At 46.0% G+C, this 22339-nt stretch overlaps 1 protein-coding gene across 5 annotated transcripts in view; it reads right to left on the minus strand.

Moving 5' to 3' along the window:
- POU2F1 (POU class 2 homeobox 1) overlaps positions 1–22339 on the minus strand; it is a gene marked incomplete at both ends in the record, with an annotated part of 127493 nt that overhangs the window by 35046 nt on the left and 70108 nt on the right. For all 5 annotated transcript variants that reach the window (XM_080699018.1, XM_080699017.1, XM_080699016.1 and 2 more), the window contains 2 exons: positions 221–321; positions 21147–21212. In XM_080699018.1, the coding sequence (XP_080555144.1) occupies positions 221–321; positions 21147–21212 (167 nt within the window). The remainder of the gene's footprint in view (positions 1–220; positions 322–21146; positions 21213–22339) is intronic.

The following is a 22339-nucleotide window of genomic DNA, read 5'->3' on the forward strand; positions in this document are numbered from 1 at the left end:
TTGGCCACCAGACTCATGCTCATGTCCCACGCATGGACAGGGACCTGGTGTCCAGACATCCCACTCAGCGAGTCATGGGTCAAGGGAGTCCACACTAACATTCAGAATGATACAGTGAGGTATGATTAGCACTAGGCTTGAGTTCTGAGAAAGCTTCCCCAGCCCCCGCATTCTGTGTCTCCAGGTTTATTCTCACTTACGGCTGGACAGAACATCCTACCTGATGGAGATGTCCAAGGAGAGCCTGGGCCTGGGCTGCTGAGATTGCTCCTCCAGCAGGCACAGGCTGCTTCTCAAAGTCCAGACCATTGGTTTGTGTGCCTGGAAGGCAAGCAAAAATGTTTATGGCAATTAAAGGAAAGAAACACAAATGAAATAAGGTATTAGACCTCAGTATCCATGTTCATTAGGAACCTACTTTGCATAAGCACTTTCCTAAGCACCTGCAAGGAGAAGGGATCCAAAAGAAAGTAGATAGAGTAAAATGGGTTCTCTTTAAAAGGTGGGACTCACTGCAGGACAAATACATAGCACTAAAAAACAAAAATGTAAACAATGAAGTACAATCCTAAAATAGTGTTAGATCATTTTATAAAGGTGGAAGACAGAGTCCCCAAAGCTCCCCTCTGCCCACCCCACCCAGTATCTGGCTTAGACAAGCGATCACTGACTTTGCCAAGAGTGAGGTTACCATGGACTTCAGTGGCTGGCCATCTGGTGGCAAACACGCCTCTTTATCTGATAAGCACATGAAAAACAAAACAGCCACCCCATTTCTTCACCCCAAGACACACTCCCACTCAGACTGCCACTTGTGCCTCGTTAGCAAGGGCCACGCTGTGGTTTCTCCTCCGGAGGGCCGCGTCGCGTTGCGCCACACGGTGCTCTGCTCACCCAGGCTCGCCTTCATGTAGGGCAGCACTGACGCAAGGAACGCCATGGCTCCCGGCCCTAACACCCAGAAATGTTTCTAAGGGGTCACACACTGTCTTTTAATTACTATACCCAGTTATTATTTAGAAAAAGCCAAAGTACTGGATAAAATACAGCGGGCCACAGGAACCTATAAGCATCTTCTAGAAGCAGGGATGTAGTCCTACACTGCCTGCCATTCCTAGCACCTTCCCACTCACACTTGTGTGTGAGCACACCCAAATCAGGCCAGTTAGGGGAATAAAAGAACCTTAAAGCATCATTTCTAAAAGAGTGCTAAGTTTTGCCATTACATACCTAATTTCTTAGGTATGTCACCTGACTCCAAAGGACTACTTGAGGTCTCCTTGCGGTAATTATAAAAAAAGAGGTGTGTATATGTTTTGCTTCCTTAAAAACTGATGGAGATAAATTTCTTTTGTTTTTCCCCCCCTAAGTCTCTTAAGAATAGGAAGTTATAGGACCACGTAGACATTTACAGTTAATGAAATTAAGAGTACATACTTGTGTCGAGTGCTAGAAACTAGTATGAAATGGTCACTTCCATAAGCCACACAGAGTACTGTGTTCTGTTGTTAATTGCTGCCTGTATCTCTATGTAGAAAATTACTACATATGTGAGAATTTTAAGACTCTACACCACGGGCATGTTCATCTATCATAATTCAAACAGAGATTAGCACTTGGAGATTAACACATTATCAATAGGATGTCTTCCAGAACCAAGTATTTTATTCTCACGGAGTCCATCAAAATCCTACACACCAATTCCTCTTTCCAGTTCCTTATATGTCACAAAGCACTAAACGAGGCTGACCTCTGGTACCCCTGGTCCAATGGTCTGTGCTAGACCACTGCTAACTACCAGCACTTAATACTATTGACGTGCTATGGCTCTGCCTCTAGAGGAGATGAGATGAGGTATGGTATTTGTGCTGTAAATATTTAAAATTTTAAACATATTATGATGTTTTAACATCTTTAAAAATATTTCTAGCAGAGGAGAAACTATCCCTCCTAGGCTTGGTCAATTTTTTGAGACAACACAGGGCCCAGCCAGGGTGATGTCTTTGATATGCGAACTAACCAATCCAGAGTCACCTCTCTTCTGTCAGACTCTGGAGGCAATAGCCCTCCTTCCCATCATCCCAGGACCAGGAACCAGGCAACCAGAGACCACCTCATAGATCCAAGTCCTCCAAAATTATTCAAACTAGCTAATCCTACAGAGTGCACCCTGACCACCAAACCCAATAAAGGCAGTGACCTAACGCTTTCCCCTCTCTTCTGTTTCCTGACTCCTGACAATCTTGGTGGCTTTCTTATGGGGGCCGACGTGGAATGATGCCTCCTATATCTCTAGGACTGCGGAGCTAATAAACTGTGTTTTTCTTGAACCTTTACCATGTCTGCCTCCTCTTTTTTTTTTGTGGTGCTGGGGATTGAACCCAGAGGCACTAGGTTGCTGTGAATCTTCCTACGTGCAGAGGCTGTCCTTGAAGCTGTGATTCTCCTGTCCTCAGCCTTCACAGAATTGGGATCACAGACATGAGTCACCATGCGTGGCTTACTGTGCCCCTTTCTGTGGCCATAACTGACTGACCAGCTTGTAAAAGAATACAAGACAAGTATTTCATTCTCATGGAGTTCATTCAAAGGTACTAAGGTAAGAGTAACCTGTGATAGCTTTGATAAATAATAGAGATTTAAGATGCAAAGGCAGACAATTCTTTGGATAATATGTTGGGGCTCCACTGTGAGGTGAGAGTGGAAGAAAGCAGATACTGGCATAAATAATTCCTGTAAAATTAGGCTGATGCACACCCACCTCAGCTGGACTTGAGTCTGGCGGGAGGGAGCAGATGGACGATGGAAGCCAAAGCCAAGGCACACGAAGGCTCCTGCGCTTACGAGAGCAAGGAATCAAGGCACTGGCTCAGTTGGAGATCGGGAAACCAGGAAAAAGCACCAAGAGAAGTGGTCCAGAGGCATGCAGAAACAACAGGCCTGTGTACTGGCTCTAGGTGTTTGTCACCAGGACAGCATACGAAGCTGAACCTCAGTGATCTGGCATTCAAAGTCTGGAGGAATCTTAGTTGCTCAAGATGCACAGCTGGACTAAGGTGTAACTCAGTGGTAGAGTGCTTGCCTAGCATGCGAGAGGCCTGCATCAACACCCATCACTGGATAAGACGGATGGACGGATCAGAAACATCTAAGACAGAACAAAAATATCCATCAATTAAGAATAAGTATGGGAACCCAGGTGTGGTGGCGCACACTTGTAATTCCAGCATTCAGGAGGCTGAGACAAGAGGATTGCGGTTCGCAGACAGCCTCAGCTACTTAGTGAGGTCCTCTTCAACGCAGTGAGACCCGGTTTCCGAATAAAAATTAAAAAATATGGCAGGAGGTATAGCTTGGAGGTCGAATGCCCCTGGGTTCCATCCCCAGACACCCCCCCCCAAAAAAAAAGGGGGAAAAAAAGAATAAGTATGGGTACAGAAAAAATGTAGGTTAAAGACAGGAGACACCAACATTTGAAGATATACAGACAAAGAGCGAGAGAAGCAGCAGTTAGGAAAATAGAGGAAAACTTCAAGACTGGTGTCTCAGAAATCCAAGGGTGGGGTAATTTAGTTACTGTCAGATGGTAAAGAGAAGATAAAGAGGGAACTAGACCTTACCTCTCACCATGCACAGGAATCAACTCAAGATGGATCAAAGACTTGGAAATCAGACCAGAGACTGTGGAGCTGTTAGAAGAGGCCATAGGCTCAACACTCCAACATATAGGCACAGGCACTAACTTTCTCAACAAGACCTCCAAAGCACAGGAAATTAAAGCAAGAATTAACAGTGGGATGGCATCAAACTAAAGAGTGTCTGCTCATCAAAGGAGACCAGCAAGAACCTAGAGAGGAAGCCTACAGAATGGGAGAAGATCTTCACCAGCCACCACTCAGATAGAGGCTAATATCCAGAATATACAAAGAGCTCAAAAGACTCTACACTAGCAAAACAAACAACCCAATCAAGAAATGGGCAACTGAACTGAATAGACACTTCACAAAAGAAGAGATACGAATGGCCAATAGATACATGAAAAGATGTTCTACATCATTAGCCGTCAGCGAGATGCAAATCAAAACTACACAGGAATTCCATGTCACCTCAATCAGAGTGGCAGGCGTAAAGAAGTCAAATAACAACAAATGCTGGTGAGGATGTGGGGAAATAGAAACTCTTTTACACTGTTGGTGGGAGTGCAAATTAGTTCAGCAGCTATGGAGATCGGTGTGGAGATTCCTTAGAAAACTGGGAATAGATCCACCATATGATCCAGCTCTACCACTCCTGGGTATTTTTCCAAAGGGGTTAAAATCAGAAAACTACAGTAACATATGCATGCCCATGTTCAGAGCAGCGTAATTCCTAATAGCCAAAATATGTAACCAACCTAGGTCTCCATCAACAGATGAATGGATTGCAAAATTATGGGAAATACACACAATGGAATTCTACTCAGCTATAAAGAAGAACAAAATTGTGTCATTCTCAAGAAGATGGAAAGACCTAAAGAACATTATGTTAAGTGAGATCAGCCAAGTACAGAAAGAGAAGGGACATTGTGGGGAGCCATTAAGGTTTTCCCCTAAAATAATACTTCTGGACTATTCTTTGCCCAGAGCCAATAAGGTTTGGGGTCATGGAAAGTTCAAGGTCTGAGAGAAGCTCAGGTGGACTTGATTGACTTGACCATTATGCGCACAGGTGGTGATGGCAGGAGGGTTGATTGATCTGGAGCTGTATAAATAAGACGAGAGTGATAAACCCGGGATCGGTCAGTAGAGATTTTGACCTGGGAGTGTCCTGGCGATCCTTCCATGATAGAATTAAATATTCTTTGAATCAAATTCTTAGAATTGAATTCTTTTCATCCTCACTCCTCTCTTCGGGTGGAACCTGTACTTTTGCTGGCTGGCTCCGGCAGGACATATGTTTTCTCTAATACGTCCAAACTAGGGAGCATTGGGGATACCAGAGGGACTCCAGATAATAGAGGGGAAACCTCAGCAAAACTAGAAAGGAAGGGTAGGAGAGGAAGAAGGCTGAGATTGATTAATGGAGGAGCTACATCCGAATATGTGCATAAGTGTGAATGTAGCATGGCTAATCTGAACACTCAGTGTTGGGAGGAGGGGAAGCGGGGGAGGGGAGGGCACCAAGCCCTGTGTGAATGTATGCCATTGTCAATATGATCCAATTATGATGTGTCAGACTATAGTGCACCAATAAAAAAAAATCTTGTAGGAAAAAAGAAAGATCAGAGCACTGATTAAAAAATAATAATTCAAAGAAAATAGAGAAAAAGTAATAATAAAGGTATGGCCATAATTAATGAAATGGGAAAAACACAGCAGAAAAATATCATCTTGGTTCTTTCAAAAGGATCATACAAATTACAAATTTCTGAAAAGATGAAAGAAGAAAATGAGAGGAAGGGCAGGTAAATAATTTAGGGATAATCAATTAGTAGGTAAGTCTTCCCAAAAAGAGAATACAAAGCCTGGAGAATTTTACTTAAGGGTGCTTCCAAAAATTTGAGGCACAAATGATCCACATATTTCACAAAGTTTCTAGAGAGCAGTAACACCGCCACACACAGAAAACATTTAGTCACTTAGGGAGGTCAGCAGGCCTCGAGAGCACAACCTGACCACGTGGGGAAGCTAGGCTCCTTCACAGACAGAAAGATCTCTAATAACAACAGCAAACATGATCTACAGAGATTCATGTATCACAGCTAAAGTGGCTCTGTTCTAGGGATACAAGGTTGCTTTGAGATTTAAGAAATAAATTGACAAGATTCGCCAAGTTCATTGATGGGGATGGGGAGAGTAGGAGGCAGACCAAGGGGTAGAATTACATAGTCATCACAAAGGACACAGAAAAACACATAAATTTAATGTCCATTTATAACAAAAACTGTAGGCACAGAAACAGCAACTTGCTTGACTTCATAAAGCCTATTAATCAATGTAATAGTTAATGGAGAAATGCTAAAAGCACTCCATTTAAGATTAAGAACAAATAAGGATGCCAGCTACCACTCTGCCTACCATGCTGGGTGGACTAATTAGCAAAACACGGGAAGAACAGCCGGGCTTAGTGGCACACACTTGTAATCCCCGTGCTTGAGAGGCAGAGACAGGAGGATGGCGCAGGTTCCAAGAGACCCTGTTTCCAAATAAAAAAGTTTAAAAATAGGTCTGGGAGTGTAGACCGGAGGTAGAAGAGTTTCCAGGGACCCCAGTACCACCAAAAAATAAGTAAATAAATAAATAAATTAATTAATTAATTAAAAATAAAAAAAAACAAGAGAAGAAAATGCATGAGTTGGAAAAAAGAAAAAACCATCATTCTTCTCAGAGGATTCCATATATAGACTATTCTAAGAAATCTAATAATCTGTTATTAGACTAAGAATCTAATAAGGCTACATGCAGGACACAAAACCTACTTTTAAAGTGACTGTGTATATGCCAAGCAAGAAAAAATTAAATTTCATATATAACATAAGATATAAAGTCCTGGGAACCTATCAAAATACAAAATGTAGGCAGAAAATTATAAAGCTTTATTTTAAAACATTTAAATAGACATAAATATAAAAAACCCGAGTGCTGTTACTGGAAGGTTCAACACTGTAAACACACCAGCTCTTCTCAAACTCATGTGTGGGTTCAGGACAATTGAGTATCAAGGTCTTCCCGAGTTCCGCATTTTCTTTTCGGGTAGAATAGAACTTTACAAGCTGACTCTACAATTTAAATAGAAGGGCCAAGGGCCCAGATGTTCTTGAACAGGTGGACAGACGTGTACAATCAAGCCACTGGGATGAAGATACTGTCGTTACAGGGACAACGGAGTGAAAGCAGAGCCAGAGAGCCACACACCTAGGAACGCGGACACGCAGGCCAGAGGGCACAAGTGACAAACAGAACATGTCCCTGAGGAAGGGTGGAATTCCCAACAAAAGGGCAATTAGATAACTTGGAAAAAGTGAAATTGAGCTGTAAAAAAATACCAAAAGAGGGAAAATGAAGACAAATAACTGCTTTAATATTAAAAGCTCTGGTCGGGCGTGGTTGTGCACCCTTGTAATCCCAGCATTTGGGAGGCTGAGGCAGGAGGAGTGCAGTTCTGGGACAACCTCAGCTACTTAGTGAGGCCCTTTGAAATTCAGTGAGACCCTGTTTCAAAATAAAGAATAAAAAATAGGGATGGGGGTGTAGTTCAGAGGTAGAATGCCCCTGGGTTCTATCCTCATTACAAAAAAAAAAAAGGCTCTGTTCATTAAAGGGTCACATAAATGAATGTAAACGAGAAAGCATTTGCAATCCATGCAAACAACAAAGGATTGGTATTCAGAATAAACAAAGAACTCCTATGAGTCAGTAAGAAAACGTCAACTCAGTAGGAAAAGTGGACAAAAGAAATGAACAGGAATTTTGCAAATGAAGGAAAACAAATGGCTAATAAAAACACATACTCAGCCAGGCCTGGTGGTGCAGGAGCTTGGGAGGTGGAGTCAGGAGGATCCCGAAGATTTGAAGCCAGCCCCCCTGGCTTAAGAAACCCTGTTTCCAAATAAAAATATAAAATAGGTCTGGGATTGTAGCCAGAGGTAGAAGGGTTTCCAGGAACCCCAGTACCACCAAAACAAAACAAAACAAAAAATACATACACAAAGATGTTCAATCATCTTGGAGATTAGGAAAATGCAAATTAACCCCCCAGTGGGATACCATTTTACATCCGATAAATCAGATTAAATTACAAAGTTGGTTAATACCAAGTTTTGACAAGGGGCGACCCTTGTTGGTAACAGTATAAATCAGCACAATTGCTCTGGAAAGTTGGGGGGCAGGCTTGGGTAACACTGGAACAAGTTCAGCAACTACTCTCTTGGGAAAACATTCTGGGGACTTTTCACATGTATATATCAAGAGTACCAAATTATTTATGGAAGTATTGGGGAACAGTACTGGGAATTAAATCCAGGGGCATTCTTCCTCTGAACTACACCTGGAACTACACCCGGCCTTGTTTTGTTTATTTATTTTGTGTGTGTGTGTGGTACTGTGAATTAAACCCAGATGCATTCTACCTCTGAGCTATATCCCCAGTCCTATTTTTATTTTTTATTTAGTTTTTTTATTTGCTTACTTATTTATTTTGGTGGTACTGGGGTTCCTGGAAACCCTTCTACCTCCAGGCTACACTCTCAAACCTATTTTATATTTTTATTTGGAAACAGGGTCTCTTAAGCCAAGGTGGCTGGCTTCAAACCTGCGGGATCCTCCTGTCTCCACCTCCCAAGCGCGGGGATTATAAGCGTGCACCACCATGCCCCGCTTTATTTTTGAAACAGGATCTCACTAGGTTGATGAAAGTCTCACTACTTGCTGAGGCTGCCCTCAAATTCGTGATCATCCTGTCTTAGCCTCCCAAGACCTGGGATTACAAGTGTGGGCCACCACGCCTGGCTTTTTTTTTTTTTTTTTTTGGTAGTACTGGGGTTCCTGGAAGTCCTTCTACCTCTGGGCTACACTCCCAGACCTATGTTTACATTTTTTAAATTTGGAAACAGGGTCTCCTTAAGCCAGCGGGCGTGGCTGGCTTCGAACCTGCGCGATCCTCCTGTCTCTGCCTCCCAAGCGCGGGGATGACGAGCGTGCCCACCGCGCATGGCCACACCTGGCTTTTTAAAAATTCTTTGAAGAGTTTTGCTAAGTTGCTGGGGATCTCACTACGTTGCTCAAACTTTGAATCCTGTCTCAGCCTCTCCAGTACAGGGATCACAAACATTACCACCACATTGCTAGAATCTACTGTGTGGTGCTCGATATAGAACCCAGGGGCCTTCTACCTCTCAGCTATACCCTGGGCTCTTTATTATTTTTATTTTGAAACGGTCTCACCAAGTTGCTGAGGGCCTCACTAAGTTGACACAGCTGCCCTTGAACTTGCGATCCCCCTGTGTCAGCCTCCCAAGCACTAGGATTACAGGTGTGTGCCACCAGACCCAGCTTTTAGGAAGACTTTAAGGGCTAGCCTAACAATAAATAATTTTCCCCAAACTTTAACTCCTATAATAACTAGCTTTTCCTAGGATACTTAATAGTTACCAAGGGATTACATTAATAGCTTCCAAAGAGATAAATCCTTTGAAAATTTAAAATTTAGAATTACATTTTAGTCAGCTGGGCAGGGTGGCTTATGCTTGCAATCCCAGTATTTGGGAGGCCAAGACAGGAGGATCTGGGTTCATAGACAGCCTCAGCTACTTAGTGAGGCCCTTTAAGAATAAAAAAATAGGGCCAGGTTTGGTGGCGCACCCGCACTTGGGAGGCTGAGACAGGAGGATCACACGGGTTCAAAGCCAGCCTCAGCTACTTAGTGAGGCTTTCAGCTACTTAGGCTTTCAGCAACTTAGTGAGACCCTGTTTCCAAATAAAATATTAAAAAAAGGTCAGGGAGTATAGCCCGGAGGTAGAAAGCCTCTGGGATCGACCGCCAGTACCACCAAAAAAAGAAAAAAAAAAAAAAAAAAGAATAAAAAATAGCACTGGGGGGTGTAGCTGAGAGGTAGAATGCCCTGAATTCCATCTCTGGTACTGGAGAAAAAGAAAAAGAAAAAAGAATTACATTTTAGTAATCTCTTTAGGACTAGCTATATCTAAAGGACATTATGACTTTTCTGTGTGTGTGTAGTACTGGGGATGGAACCCAGGGGCCTTCTACTTCCAGGCTACACTCTCAGACCTATTTTATATTTTATTTGGAAACAGGGTCTCACTAAATTGCTGAGTCTGGGTTTGTTGCGAATGAAGGGCCTTGCTAAGTAGCTGAGGCTGTCTGCGAACTGCGATCTTCTGGTCTCACCTCCTGAATGCTGAGATTACAAGTCTCTTTTTTACAATGTCAATGGCTCTGAATTCTTTTCCTAAATGTGTAGAAATATAGGTTACTGTAGGCCTCAGACCAAGTATCAAAATCACACAGATGACAAAACACAATTAAATCAGAATAAATTGTTGGTTGCAGAGAACTGAGTTTTTTTGAATCCTGAACAATGTTTTCAAAAATTCTCTGTATTCAACAGAACAAAATGACTGTTCCAAATGTGGACCTAAACCTGAATGTGCCCTCCTGTTCCCTGATTTGATGCAACTCTGCTACCCGGGCTGTGCCACAGGTAGAGGCTCCCCCTCTTAGGAGCCTGCGGCAGGCTATACCTGCTCTGAAACGATGTCGCGCCAGGGACGCTCAGCGTCAAGAACCCACGAGCTGGGAACTCACTTGACTTCGTGTATAGATTTCTTATGAACTGGAGCCACCCCAAACTCTAGCCAGCCATTTATTTATTTACCTATTTTATTGCTGGTACTGGGGTTCCTGGAAGCCCTGCTACCTCCGGGCTACACTCCCAGACCTATTTTATATTTTTGAAACAGGGTCTCTTACGCCAGTGCGGCTGGCTTCGAACCTGCGCGATCCTCCTGTCTCCGCCTCCCAAGCGCGGGGATTACAAGCGTGCGCCACCACGCCTGGCAACAGCCCTTATTTTTAATCTACTCCAATGTAAAGGCTGCTTTGAATATAAACTTAGGGATTGTTCAGCTCTTAAGTTTTATCCAACAGGAATGTTTATCTTCACAATTCAGTAGAAAATTCTTTTATCCTTTCTTTTTATTTTTTGCAGTACTGGGGACTGAGCCTGGGGCACTGTACCACTGAGCTACACCCTTTCTCCTTTTAATTTTATTTTGAAACAGTGCCTCTCAAAGTTGCCCAGGCTGGTTTCAAACTTGAGATCCTCCTGCCTCAGCCTCCCAAGTAGCTATGATTATAGATGTGCCACTGTGTCCTGCTCAGAGATTTCTCTTTTCTGGAAATAGGTTTTAGGAAATCCATTGTTATTCATATACATGTATAAAACTTATTACTGAATTATCTTTTATTCCCAATAAGAAAAGTCTTCTTACTCAAATACGTTTCCCATTATTATGTAATTATCCAGGTATAAAATCAAGAACAAATGAGAAACAAAATACCACATAGAAAAAAAAGAGCCCAAAGTAATAAAAAATTATGCATTGGACCAATTTACAGAGCACTGATACTCAAGCAACTGAGGTTTACAGTGGAAGATGACGGCAGTCCTGGCGCTCGGAATCTCGCTGGGCGGCAGCCGCGTGGCAGGCGGCGCCGGGTGCTGGAGCGGAGTGGACAGCCACACCTCCCTCTACAGAGCCACACCCGGCGAGGGGGACAGCGAGAGAACAGGCTGAGCAGCAGAAGAGAGAGCTGAGGGGGGCAGAGGTGGGTGTGGCTGCAAGGCCCAAAGCACCATGTATAGCACCTATAGGACATTCCAGGGGCTGAGAGGAAAGGGAAAGGAGATGTCAGGAAGCTTTCTGAGGCAGCATCAGTTCATCCCAAGAGGAGGAGGAGAGGAAGTAAGTAACTGGGGAAGACTTAGTGGGGAAGAAAATGCCAAGATACTACCTCAGGATAAAATATAAAACCCAAGGATCCTAAGAATTTCTGATGCCCTGTTAGGTCCTAGGGTCGCAAAGATAAACAAGTGATGTTCCAATAGCAAGGAGCTCACAGGACGCATGGTGGACAGGAGAATGTCACAAAACACAAGCGCAGCTGAAAAAGAAAGCCGGCCATGAAAAGGGCGTGGCTCCGTACTGCCTTGGCCCTGGAGCACAACCAAGAGGCCTGTGCTCACCCAGGAATGGCCCCAATGCTTTGAGAGACGGAGTGGCTGGGAGGAGGGCGAAGCGGGGCAGCAGAGTGTAGCCTGAGCCACCAAGGCAAGGGAGCCACAGACCCCAGGGCCTGTCTCAGCAACAAGACATTGTGATCACCACATGGAGGGAGCCACACGAAATCATCCAGGAAAAGAGGGCCTTTTCAGTTTCTAATAGTATTACTTTCTGGGGAAATGAATGAAGATGCCTTACGTTTTTTGTGTGTATGTGCTATTAGGGATTGAACCCAGTGGTGCTCTACCACCGAGATATGCCCCCAGCTACATTTTACATTTTATTTTTGAAGCAAGGTTTCACTAAGTTGCTGAGGGCCTTGCTAAGTTCTGAGGCTCTCCTCAAATAGGCAATCCTCCTGTTTCAGCCCCCCAAGTACTGGGATTACAGGTGTGGGTCACTGTACCCAGCTAGAGTTGCTACTTTTAAAGTATATTATTAGCCGGGCATGGTGGTACACGCTTGTAGTCCCAGCATTCAGGAGGCTGAGACAGGAGGATCACAGTTTGAGGCCAGCCTCAGCTACTCAGAGAGGTCCTTTGCAACTCAGTGAGACAGACCCTGTTTCAAAATAAAGAATAAATAATAGGGCTGGGGTGTAGCTCAGAGGTAAAATGTCACTGGGTTTCATTCCCAGTATTGCAAAAAATTTTTTTATTTAATAATAAATAAAGTATATTACCTACCTCATTAGGATGGCTGTAATTTTAAAAAAAAAGGAAAGAAAAAAAGAAGTATTGGAAAAGATACAGAGAAACTGGAGTACTTCTCTATTGACTGTGTAAATATAAAGTGGTTAGCTGTTATGGAAAATACTGTCGTGGCTCTTTAAAAACGTAAACATACACCGGGCACATGACCTGGCAATCCCACTGCTAGGTATATTCCCCAAAGAATTTAAGCAGGTGCTCTAGCAAATCCATGCACAGAAATGGTCGCTGTGGCAGCATTAGAACCGTCAGAGTGGGAGCACCACAAATGTCTACTGACAAGTGGATAACTGCAGGAGCAGGCGAGGCGCTGTGGTCCGGCTGCGGGAAGTACTGACAGACAGCCCGGCACGGCCCCGAGGAGGTGGTGCTGAGCCTAACAGGCGCGTCTGCCACAGCCAGCCGGAGCTGTCCATGACACGCCCGTCGTCAAGGAAACGTGCTCCTCTTAGATGGTGCGGGGAGGTATGAATAACAACTTGTTGAAGAAGGCCTGAGAGATTTATGAAAGTTATTTTGGTCACTCAGCAGCTATATGTGAGACAGTGCCCTACCGCTTTAATCTTCAACGAAGCCAGCACATACTACTGCCCAGCCACAGGAAGCGCTGCCGCACTGTCGTGCGTGGGCCTCTCCAGGCAAGCCTAATAATACACACTCTATGTATCGGTAAGTTTATGATGCTCAAGGAAAACTTACCAGCAAGCCTAAATCACAGGCACCTCAGAGGAATTATGCAGTGCCTGTGCTTGTCAGTATCACCACTATAAACAAGCACAGATTTCAAATTAAGTTCACAGAAAGTCAGGCAACCATGAACAAAAATAATAGTAAAGATCTAGGGACACAGAGCCACTGCTCGTTTTTAGTGTGTTCGGGTGGAGGTAGGTTCTTCCATCTAAGCCACCATAAAATAGAGGAATGTGGGATAATGGAAATGTAAAAAGAGAATCACAGCAATGGAAGGATTCTAAGTACTACAAAAGAAGAATAGCCAAAGTGGACGGCACGGAGCACCTAGGGAGGGATGGTTATTAGATATGCACGGACCTGTAACGGCCCAACTCAGCATCCTTTGTGCTCTCAGATTGCTTTTCTAAAATCACCATGTAGAAGGCTGCACACCAGAAGCATGTGAAAGATTCCTACAGGTGCTTAATGTCTGCTAAACTGTTAACCTGATCTGGATGAAAGATTCTGTTACGCCAGGCCTGGTACGCACCTGGAATCCCAGAGCTTGGGAAGATGAGACAGGAGGATCGCAGGTTTGAGGCCAGCCTCAGGAACTTAGTGAGACCCTGTTTTAAAACAATAAATAAATAAACGAATGACTGGGAGTGTAGCTCAGAGGTAGAATGCCCCTGGATTCAATTCCCAGTACCACACACACATACAAAGAGTCTATTAAAACAGGTCTTTATTCACTTTATCCTTAATTATAGAAAAATGAACTTTATGATATAACAGCTGTTGAGATCATCTCTTTCAAATAACTTACTATTTGATATAATGGGAAAATCTCAAGTACCAAGAAACCCAGAAAGTCTGTTACACACAGTGTTGGCGAAGCAAAACTTCTCATTACTCTGCTCTGTCTCTCCCCAGCCGCCCAACCCAGATGAATGCTCCCTGCTCATCTTCCTAACGAGGTAAGCTGTGCCGGTTACGTGGTGGGTGCTCCCTGCCTTCTTCAGAAACACAAAACGCAAGTCCCTGAAATGGAGGCACAACTCCTCGCCTTCTGGTTTTCCATGATGTCAGGGTTCCAGCTTGATCTGGGAGCCTCCATGACAAGCACTGAACTGCTTCATTATCTGGAGAGCAGCCCGCTCCCAGACTCCCTTGCGCTCCATTCCGACCTCGCTGTAGCACCAGGAGGCCATCCCTGTCGCCTCTCTCTAACCCCATCTGCAGTGCTTCCTTATTTTCCTGCTCCCTAAGTACTCACTATGTCCTTTTCACCTCCTCCACACTCCCAGTTCTCTCCCTTAAGGGGGATGGGCAGTCTACTGTGGGCTACTTTGTCCACAGTGCTGGGAAGCCCAGCATCTCCTGAAGTCATCTAACCCTCCCCTCCTCACCCTCTCCCTTAGCATACAAACTACCGCCCCTTTGGCAGGACCCTTCTCCCCTTCTGTCTTCCCTTGACAACAGACTCAGGATGAACAGCTGTTTCCTGGGTGCTCACAGAGTCACATCTACTCACCTTCCACACAGGATGCATCATCACCATCTCCTCTTACTGCTAAGAAACCAGCAGAGTGCCCAGGTAACAGCGAGAGCGCAAGCCCACAGGAGGGCAGGGGCTGGGCGCTGAGCCCACCACTGGGCCTCACAGCAGAGCCGCACTGCAAGGTGCTGCAGCTCCCTCCCTCCTCGGCCTCCACTCGCCCTCCACCCCGCAACCTGTCCCAGCTACACACCTAGACGAAAAGGCTTCCCAGCAACGACTGTCCAATCCAAGAGTCACATTTCAAGCCTCTTGTGTCTTGCCCTCTTGACCACAGTGGACACGAGCCCTTGAACTCCCTGCCTGGTGCTCTCCTGATCCCTGTGGTTGTCCTTTCTCAATCTGCCCAAGGTGGAGGAAATGCTCCGCGGGAGCAAGAGCACACAGGGCAACAGTGCCGAGTTGAGTCGTGGCCAGTGTGACTGAGCAACCTGATTACACCCAGGAGCCCTGCAGCAAGGTCCGAGACAGCGCCCCCTGCCGGCCTCCCCTCCCCTCCTGTGCTCTCCCAAGGCAGCCTCCTCCCTCCAGGGCACTGCCCTCCTCAGAACCAGCTCCACCTGCGGCAGGGAGCCTGCACCTGCTGAAGCCCTGCTCCCTCTGCAGGGCTGGGAGGCGCTCCCGCAGCCCCCACTCTCCCGCTTGCTTCTTGCCCCTCTCCTCCCTCCCGTGCCTACTGCCCGCTCTAGGCCAGGATGCTCGACGATGGGTCTAATGGAAAGAGTAATGGAATCCGGTTGCTTCCTTCAAGCAAGATGTGAAGCATAACATGGCTGCAAAATTCTTTCATAACAAAAATTCTTTCATTCCTGATGGGAAAAAAGATTATGAAAAAAATGAGATGACAAGCAGCTGAGCTGCCCTCTAAGGAGGACAGCACAGACAAGCTCCGGTCACCCGGCCTCCGCAGCCTTCCAGAAGGCCACGTTCTCACGAGTACTAGTGACAATGGTGCCGCTCAGGGGCCCACCTGTCATGAGCCTCTCCTGTAGAAGCTCGCGCGCCAGCTCCGCTGACGGGCAGCTACGCTGCAGTGGCACTGACCCTCAGGTGCTGCACCAGACCGCCTTCACCCTCCCACACGCCACAGGACAGAGCAGCCCAGCGGCCTGGGCACGCTGATCAACAGCAGGGCCAGGCCTCCCCAGCCTTCTGCCGGCTTCCACTTGTCAAGCACTAGAGGATGGCCTCTGTGTGCTGCATTCTTCTCATATCTGGCGTTTGCTTCAGACCACTGAGAACGTGAGTTCACCAGGGCGTTCACTGTGCTCCCGTGGCTCTCTGCAAGGGCTTCCGCTGCCAGGCCCCGAGGATCACAGATTCCAAGTCCACTGTGAAAGAATTCCTAGAAAAATCTAACGCCCTCCTCAGTGTGGCATGTAGCCACACAGTAGAACAAGGAAGAAACATTAGGTCAGTGACGACAGAGTAAACAGGAATATCAGAAGGGCTCGTAGACCAACCAGCGTTCAAAGCAGACAGCCTTGAGCCGGACTCTGCAAGCGCCCCGCTCTGCCTGGCTGAGCGCTTCACTTGAGGTCTGTTCCCTGAGGGTGTGCTGGGCTTCTCAGAGCACTGCTATTTTACCTGGAAATATTTCCAGAGTGCGAGTTCAAGGCATCAGGCTCTTAAATGACTATGAGAAACAGAAAGTAGTAGAAAACTAGAAACCCTTCCACACTCAGGTGGACTGTGAGTTATGATCGCTATGGAGGGCAGCGTGGAGGTTCCTCTTAGGACAGCACCACCATGCGAGTCCGCCGCACCGCTGCTCAGTACAGTGCAGGTCAGACTGCGCCAGTGACACACGCGGACTCATGGTGATAGCCCACACTCACAACAGTCAAGCCCAGAGTCAGCCGAGGTGTCTGTCAACAAAGGAGCGGACCAAGAAAATGTCGTGTGCACAAAATGGAATGTTTTGGCCTAAAAAGGAACAAAATTATGTAATCTGCAGGCAAATGGCTGGAAATGGACTATACTGTGCTGAGTGAGATCAGGAACAAATCTAAGGCTAGCCTCAGCAACTCAGTAAGACCCTGTTTCTAAATAAAATAGGCTAGGTGTGTAGCTTGGAGGTAGAATGCTCCTGGGTTAAATTCCTAGCAACACCCCCCCCCCCAATAAAAAAAAGGGTTTATTTTAAGCCAGGAGCCTGGCTACAGTATCACCACTTGGAAGGCTTAGACAGGAAGACTGAAGGATTCAGGAGCCAAGCTGTAACTTAGCAAGACCCCATTTCAAAATAAAAGGGAATGGGGTACAGCTCTGACACGGAGAGTGCCCTGGGCTCAATCCCCAGCACTCCAATAAACCAACAAAAACAGAAGTTCTTGTTAAGCCGTGGCAGTGGCTGAGGTGCTCTGAGGAGGGCGGAATCAGAAGTGGTCTAGAACCACAGGCCAGGAGGGGCACTCTGGAGACTGGGCCTGCATGACGGAGCTCCTCCCCTCCACCCGTCGGCCCTGGCTGTGTCTCCAGCTCACAGCATCCCGGCCCCTCTACCAGCCTGGAGGTGAGCTGGCGGTGACGCCGCCTCCTCCAGTCTCTACACCTCGCACTCCCCCAGCACTGCCTCCTCGGGTCCTTCCTGCCCACTCCATCCTCACACCCCGCTCTCCAAGGTAGGCTTCCTGAGCGCCTCCTGGTGCCTGGAGACAGTGGCCTTGCACCCCTTCCCGGTGAGGTGGGCTGCCTGTGCTCACTCCCACCCGCAGTGGCTCACTCCCACCCGCAGTGGCTCACTCCCACAGTGGCTCACTCCCGCAGTGGCTCACTCCCGCAGTGGCTCACTCCCGCAGTGGCTCACTCCCGCAGTGGCTCACTCCCACCCTCAGTGGCTCACTCCCACCCGCAGTGGCTCACTCCCACCCGCAGTGGCTCACTCCCACCCGCAGTGGCTCACTCCCACAGTGGCTCACTCCCACCCGCAGTGGCTCACTCCCACCCGCAGTGGCTCACTCCCACCCGCAGTGGCTCACTCCCACCCGCAGTGGCTCACTCCCACCCGCAGTGGCTCACTCCCACCCGCAGTGGCTCACTCCCACCCGCAGTGGCTCACTCGCTCCCTCAGCTCCCCATCTGTGCCTTGCTGGCACACCCAACTTGGCTGTCACTGCTGAGGGCGCCTTTCACAAACACACTCTCAAGTCTCCTCCAAGAAGCGCCTAAGCAACGCCGTACAGCACTCCCTAGGCCTGTCCTAGGAGTACCCAACCACAGTCTATCCTGAGTCAATGATACCTGTCTTTTCTCTTAATGGACTGTTAACCCTTTGGAGATGGAGTCTCATCTTTTGCACTGTATCTAATAATACCAACTACAATATTTTATACGTAGACTAGGTGACGATGAACAAATCAGAACCACAGATTTTCTGTGAACATATAAGGCTTATTTGATAAAATGCACTGTTAAGATTTGGCTTTTTTTTGTGTGTGGTACTGGGGAGGGAACCCTATTTTTTATTCTTTATTTTGAAATAGGGCCTCACTAAGTTGCAAAGGGCCTAAGAGGCTGAGGCTGGCCGCGAACCTGAGATCCTCCTGTTTCAGCCTCCCAAGTACTGGAATTACAGTGTGCGCCACCACGCCCGGCTGGTTTGGCTTCTTAAATCACTGGCAAAGAAAGGCAAACAGGTATCATACCAACATAATCTTAAGCAACCTTATAATACTGCCTTAAAATCCCATAAGATCGAAATCACTGCAACTGTGAAATCTGTATGAGAATGATCACACACAAATATTCTCAATCAGAAAGTGTGAGTCTTTAATTTTATACTAATACTAAAGGCAATTTTACTTCTCATACACTACCAAAAAGTCATAATGAAAAAATAGCACTAAACAAAAATGCTAAACAAATAGCATTGTATAGGTTCACTTGTTATGTTTTTACACAAGTCAACATGTAAGCATGTGGTTATCTAAACAAACCATAATTCTATTTCTAATATATCAAAGTGGGACTCAAACGTCTTTCTATCTTTCTAAACTAACAAGCTGACATCAGTGAGAGGTGTTCTGAATATATGGACAAGCCAGGCGCGGTGGCGCACCCTTGTAATCCCAGCATTCAGGAGGCTGAGACAGGAGGATCACGGTTCATGGACACTTACTTAGTGAGGCCCTCTCGACTCGGTAAGACCCTATTTCAAAAATAAAGAATAAGAAATAAGGCTGGGGGTGTAGCTCAGAGGTAGAATGCCCTTGTATTCAATCCCTAGTACCACACACACATAAAAAAAAAAAGAAAGAAAATTTGTAGAGACGAGCAAGTGAGCCGGCCCTGCTGGGTGGGAGGGAAGTGTGTGGACGGCGCAGCTCCGACCTGCCCATCACCTCAGCTGAGCGCAAACTCTGCAGAACAAGCCTGCCACGCGCCCCTGTGAAGGCGGGGAGTCCGCCAGGGACGGGCCCCTGTCAGAAGTGACCTCTAGAGCTCTGTACATGGTGTCAGGCCTGAACACACAGTGTTGTGTAAATCTCCACTTTTATTTTACTGCAGTTCAGAGGAAAGATCACGCAGGTAAAAAGCCTAAACCTGCCTTTCCATCCTACTTGGTTTTATACCTCAATTTCCTATCCTTGAAATAACATCTCATTTGTCATAAGAACTTAAAATGAAACAGGCAGTGTAGCCAATGCTTGAGGTTTTAAAAGCAGGTTACAGAATCTTCACTGCTCAATAGAGAGCAGTTACTGAAATGGCCATGTTAAAGTCAACATGGCTCCCAGACCCGACATGGCGCGTCTCCACTGGTCCCCACCACTCTGTGGGGCTTTCCTCTCTTCCCTTGGAGAGAAACTCGTGTCTTTTCTGAAGCAGCTCCGTAGGCATGGGCGTCCCATCCGCTCCCCGCTTCCTCATCCAACCACTCCTCGGCTCCCTGCAAACGCACCCCGCCCCTCCGCACCCGGCAGCACAGTGGGAGAAGGTGAAGGAAGATGGGTGCACCTGTACGAGGTGCGGAGGGAAGGCAGGAAGAAGGCTGGGGCTGCGTCAGCCAGAGCATGGCGCTGCCCCTCCCTCCCCTTCCAGGGCTCCCATGCCAGCCCATGGCCGGGTGAGCAGCCCAAGAACGCGTCCTGCAGCAGGGCTGGCTCGGCTTCAGACGAGGGTGCACTTTAGGTCTCTAGTTACAGAACAGTGGATAACGAAAATACGCAGGCAGGAAAGTCATGCTGGCTCAGCTGCTCTGTCTATTAGAGATTACAAGGTTTTGTGGCCAAGAGAGGCAGAAAAGTTTTAAGAGTGACTCTCCTTCATACGGTCTCTCATAATTCAAGGATATCTTAAAATAACAGAGGACTCCTCTCTTCAAGTGGAAAGCCTAGCTTACTTTAGGAGCGATGAGTTTCTGTGTATCCCTGCCCACAATTCCTTTCTTAGTAATGGTACAGTATTTTAATTTATGCCTCTACCAGAAACTGGGGGAAGTCCTTGTACCATCTCTGGCAGATGATATATGGTCAAATGTCCTCTAAGCAAAATACAGACTAAAAGAATACTATGGAGAAAAACTGTCCTTTTTATGGGTTTACCTTTCTCTCATGAGGCTTGAGTATTCTCATTTATATGATCATTAATTTTCTCCTGATAAAAGGTTTAATCAAGTGTAAATTTTAAAAAATGAAATAAAAGAATCATTAGACATGTCTATAACTGCCTGCTGACAAAAACTGCAACTTTGATTTATATCAAACATGGGGTAGAAGCTGGGCGTGGTGGTGCACACCTGTAATCCTAGCATTCAGGAGGCTGAGACAGGAGGATCTGGGTTCTCGGACAACCTCAGCTACTTAGTGAGGCCCTCCACAACTTAGTGAGATCCTGTTTCAAAATGAAGAATAAAAAACAAGGCTGGGGGTGTAGCTCGGAGGTAGAGTGCTCCTGAGTTCCATCCCCAGCACCACAAAACAATGTATATATAGGGTGGATTGGATTTACTATTTTGATCGACATCAATAACAAGAGAAACTTTTAACTGGTGAGTGTGCAGCTGGCACATAGTATACGTGAAAATTCATTTCACATATATTATCTCACTTAACACCTATGATGACCAATGAGATGTATCATCTCCATTTTATAAATGAATAAATCTAGTCTCGCAAAGACTGGGAGACTGCCTAAAGTCACAGGTACTAAGTGGCAAGTCCACAATTCACACCCAGAGTTGTCTCCCAAAGGACCGTCCAACAACTGTGCTCTAGTTCTCTGACAGGTGGAGGTGGAGGGATGGACAGTCTGCAGAAGAGTCAGGCAACGCTGAACAGACACCACCCCAGCCCCTGCAAATACTGAACCATACCCACAACTCAGTATGCAAACCAGTCTGAGTTTTCCAAACTGAGTGCAATGTCTCTTCTTTCGTGTCTGTTAAATCCAATTAAAAAGTGGGATCAGAGAATTTCCTCTTACCTGTGTTGCCATCTCCACTCTCCATAGATGGTTTACTGGTTTCTGACGGATTGTTCATTCTTGAATCTGCAATAATACACAGGTGCATAAGTTTTTTAAAAACTGGGTATGCCAGGTACAGTAGCCCACACCTGTAATTTCAGTATTTGGAAGGCTGCAACAGAAGGATCACAGGTTCAAGGAAAGTCTCAGCCATTTAGCAAGGCCCTCACCAACTTAGACCATATTTTGAAATAAAAAATATAAAAACAGGGATGGGGTGTAGCTCAGAAGCAGAATGCCCCTGGGTTCCATCACCAGTACCACATGAGAAGGAGAAGGCACAGGGATGAAGACGGGCTTAGGGAGGCAACAGTGTGGAAGAGGAAAGGCTAATATTATATTCATGCATATTTATTGAGCTAAAACTTTGCAAACTGTAGTAAAAGGACTCTTGAATGAAATTCAGGTTCCCTGGAACCCTAAGAGGATCCACAGAACTCTAATCTTAAAAAAATTAGAATGTCTGATATATAAAAGGAATAAATGCTTTCAAATATTATAATTAAGATGTGTATCTTTTTCTATAACCAAAGACATTCACTGAGGACCAAAACAATCCACTGGCAATCTTGATACTCAGAAGGAAACATGTCTAACAAAAAGCGCTTCCACTTTGCTCTCCTCCCCAACAGAACTCAGCCAGAGCCCAAGTAGAAGGTGTCAGCGCGCCTGTGCACCTCAGCCCCAGAGGGCATCCCAGGGCTCTAAGGACTCCCAGCAGGATCACAACCACTCCCACTTGCAAGCCTACTGCCTTGATATCCCCAATGAATCTGCTAACCTGGGCTCCCTTCTTTTAGAATTACCTATTTAATCAAGGTTTTCTTCCACACTAAAACATTTTTATCAAGTCTATCACATGGTATCACAGGACAGACGCAAGAAATAAGACCAGAAAAATTACTACTTCCAAAGCGTAAAAAGAATAAACATAAAATACACACCTTGTTCTTAATCTACTACAAACTCTGAATATTTGTCATCAAATAAGTTTTTTATCTAGTAAGTCCTGCCCTTCCCCCTCCCTGAGTGGAGAACCATTTAATTCCAGTTATCAGTAGTGAACAACAGGCAAACTCGTTTGTCTGGGACTCTTTTAACCAGCGAGTAGTTTTAGGACACCAAAACATTCATGAGAAGGCTTGCCCACA

This window comes from Muscardinus avellanarius (assembly GCF_963383645.1).
Source record: "Muscardinus avellanarius genome assembly, chromosome: 7".
Taxonomy (NCBI): domain Eukaryota; kingdom Metazoa; phylum Chordata; class Mammalia; order Rodentia; family Gliridae; genus Muscardinus; species Muscardinus avellanarius.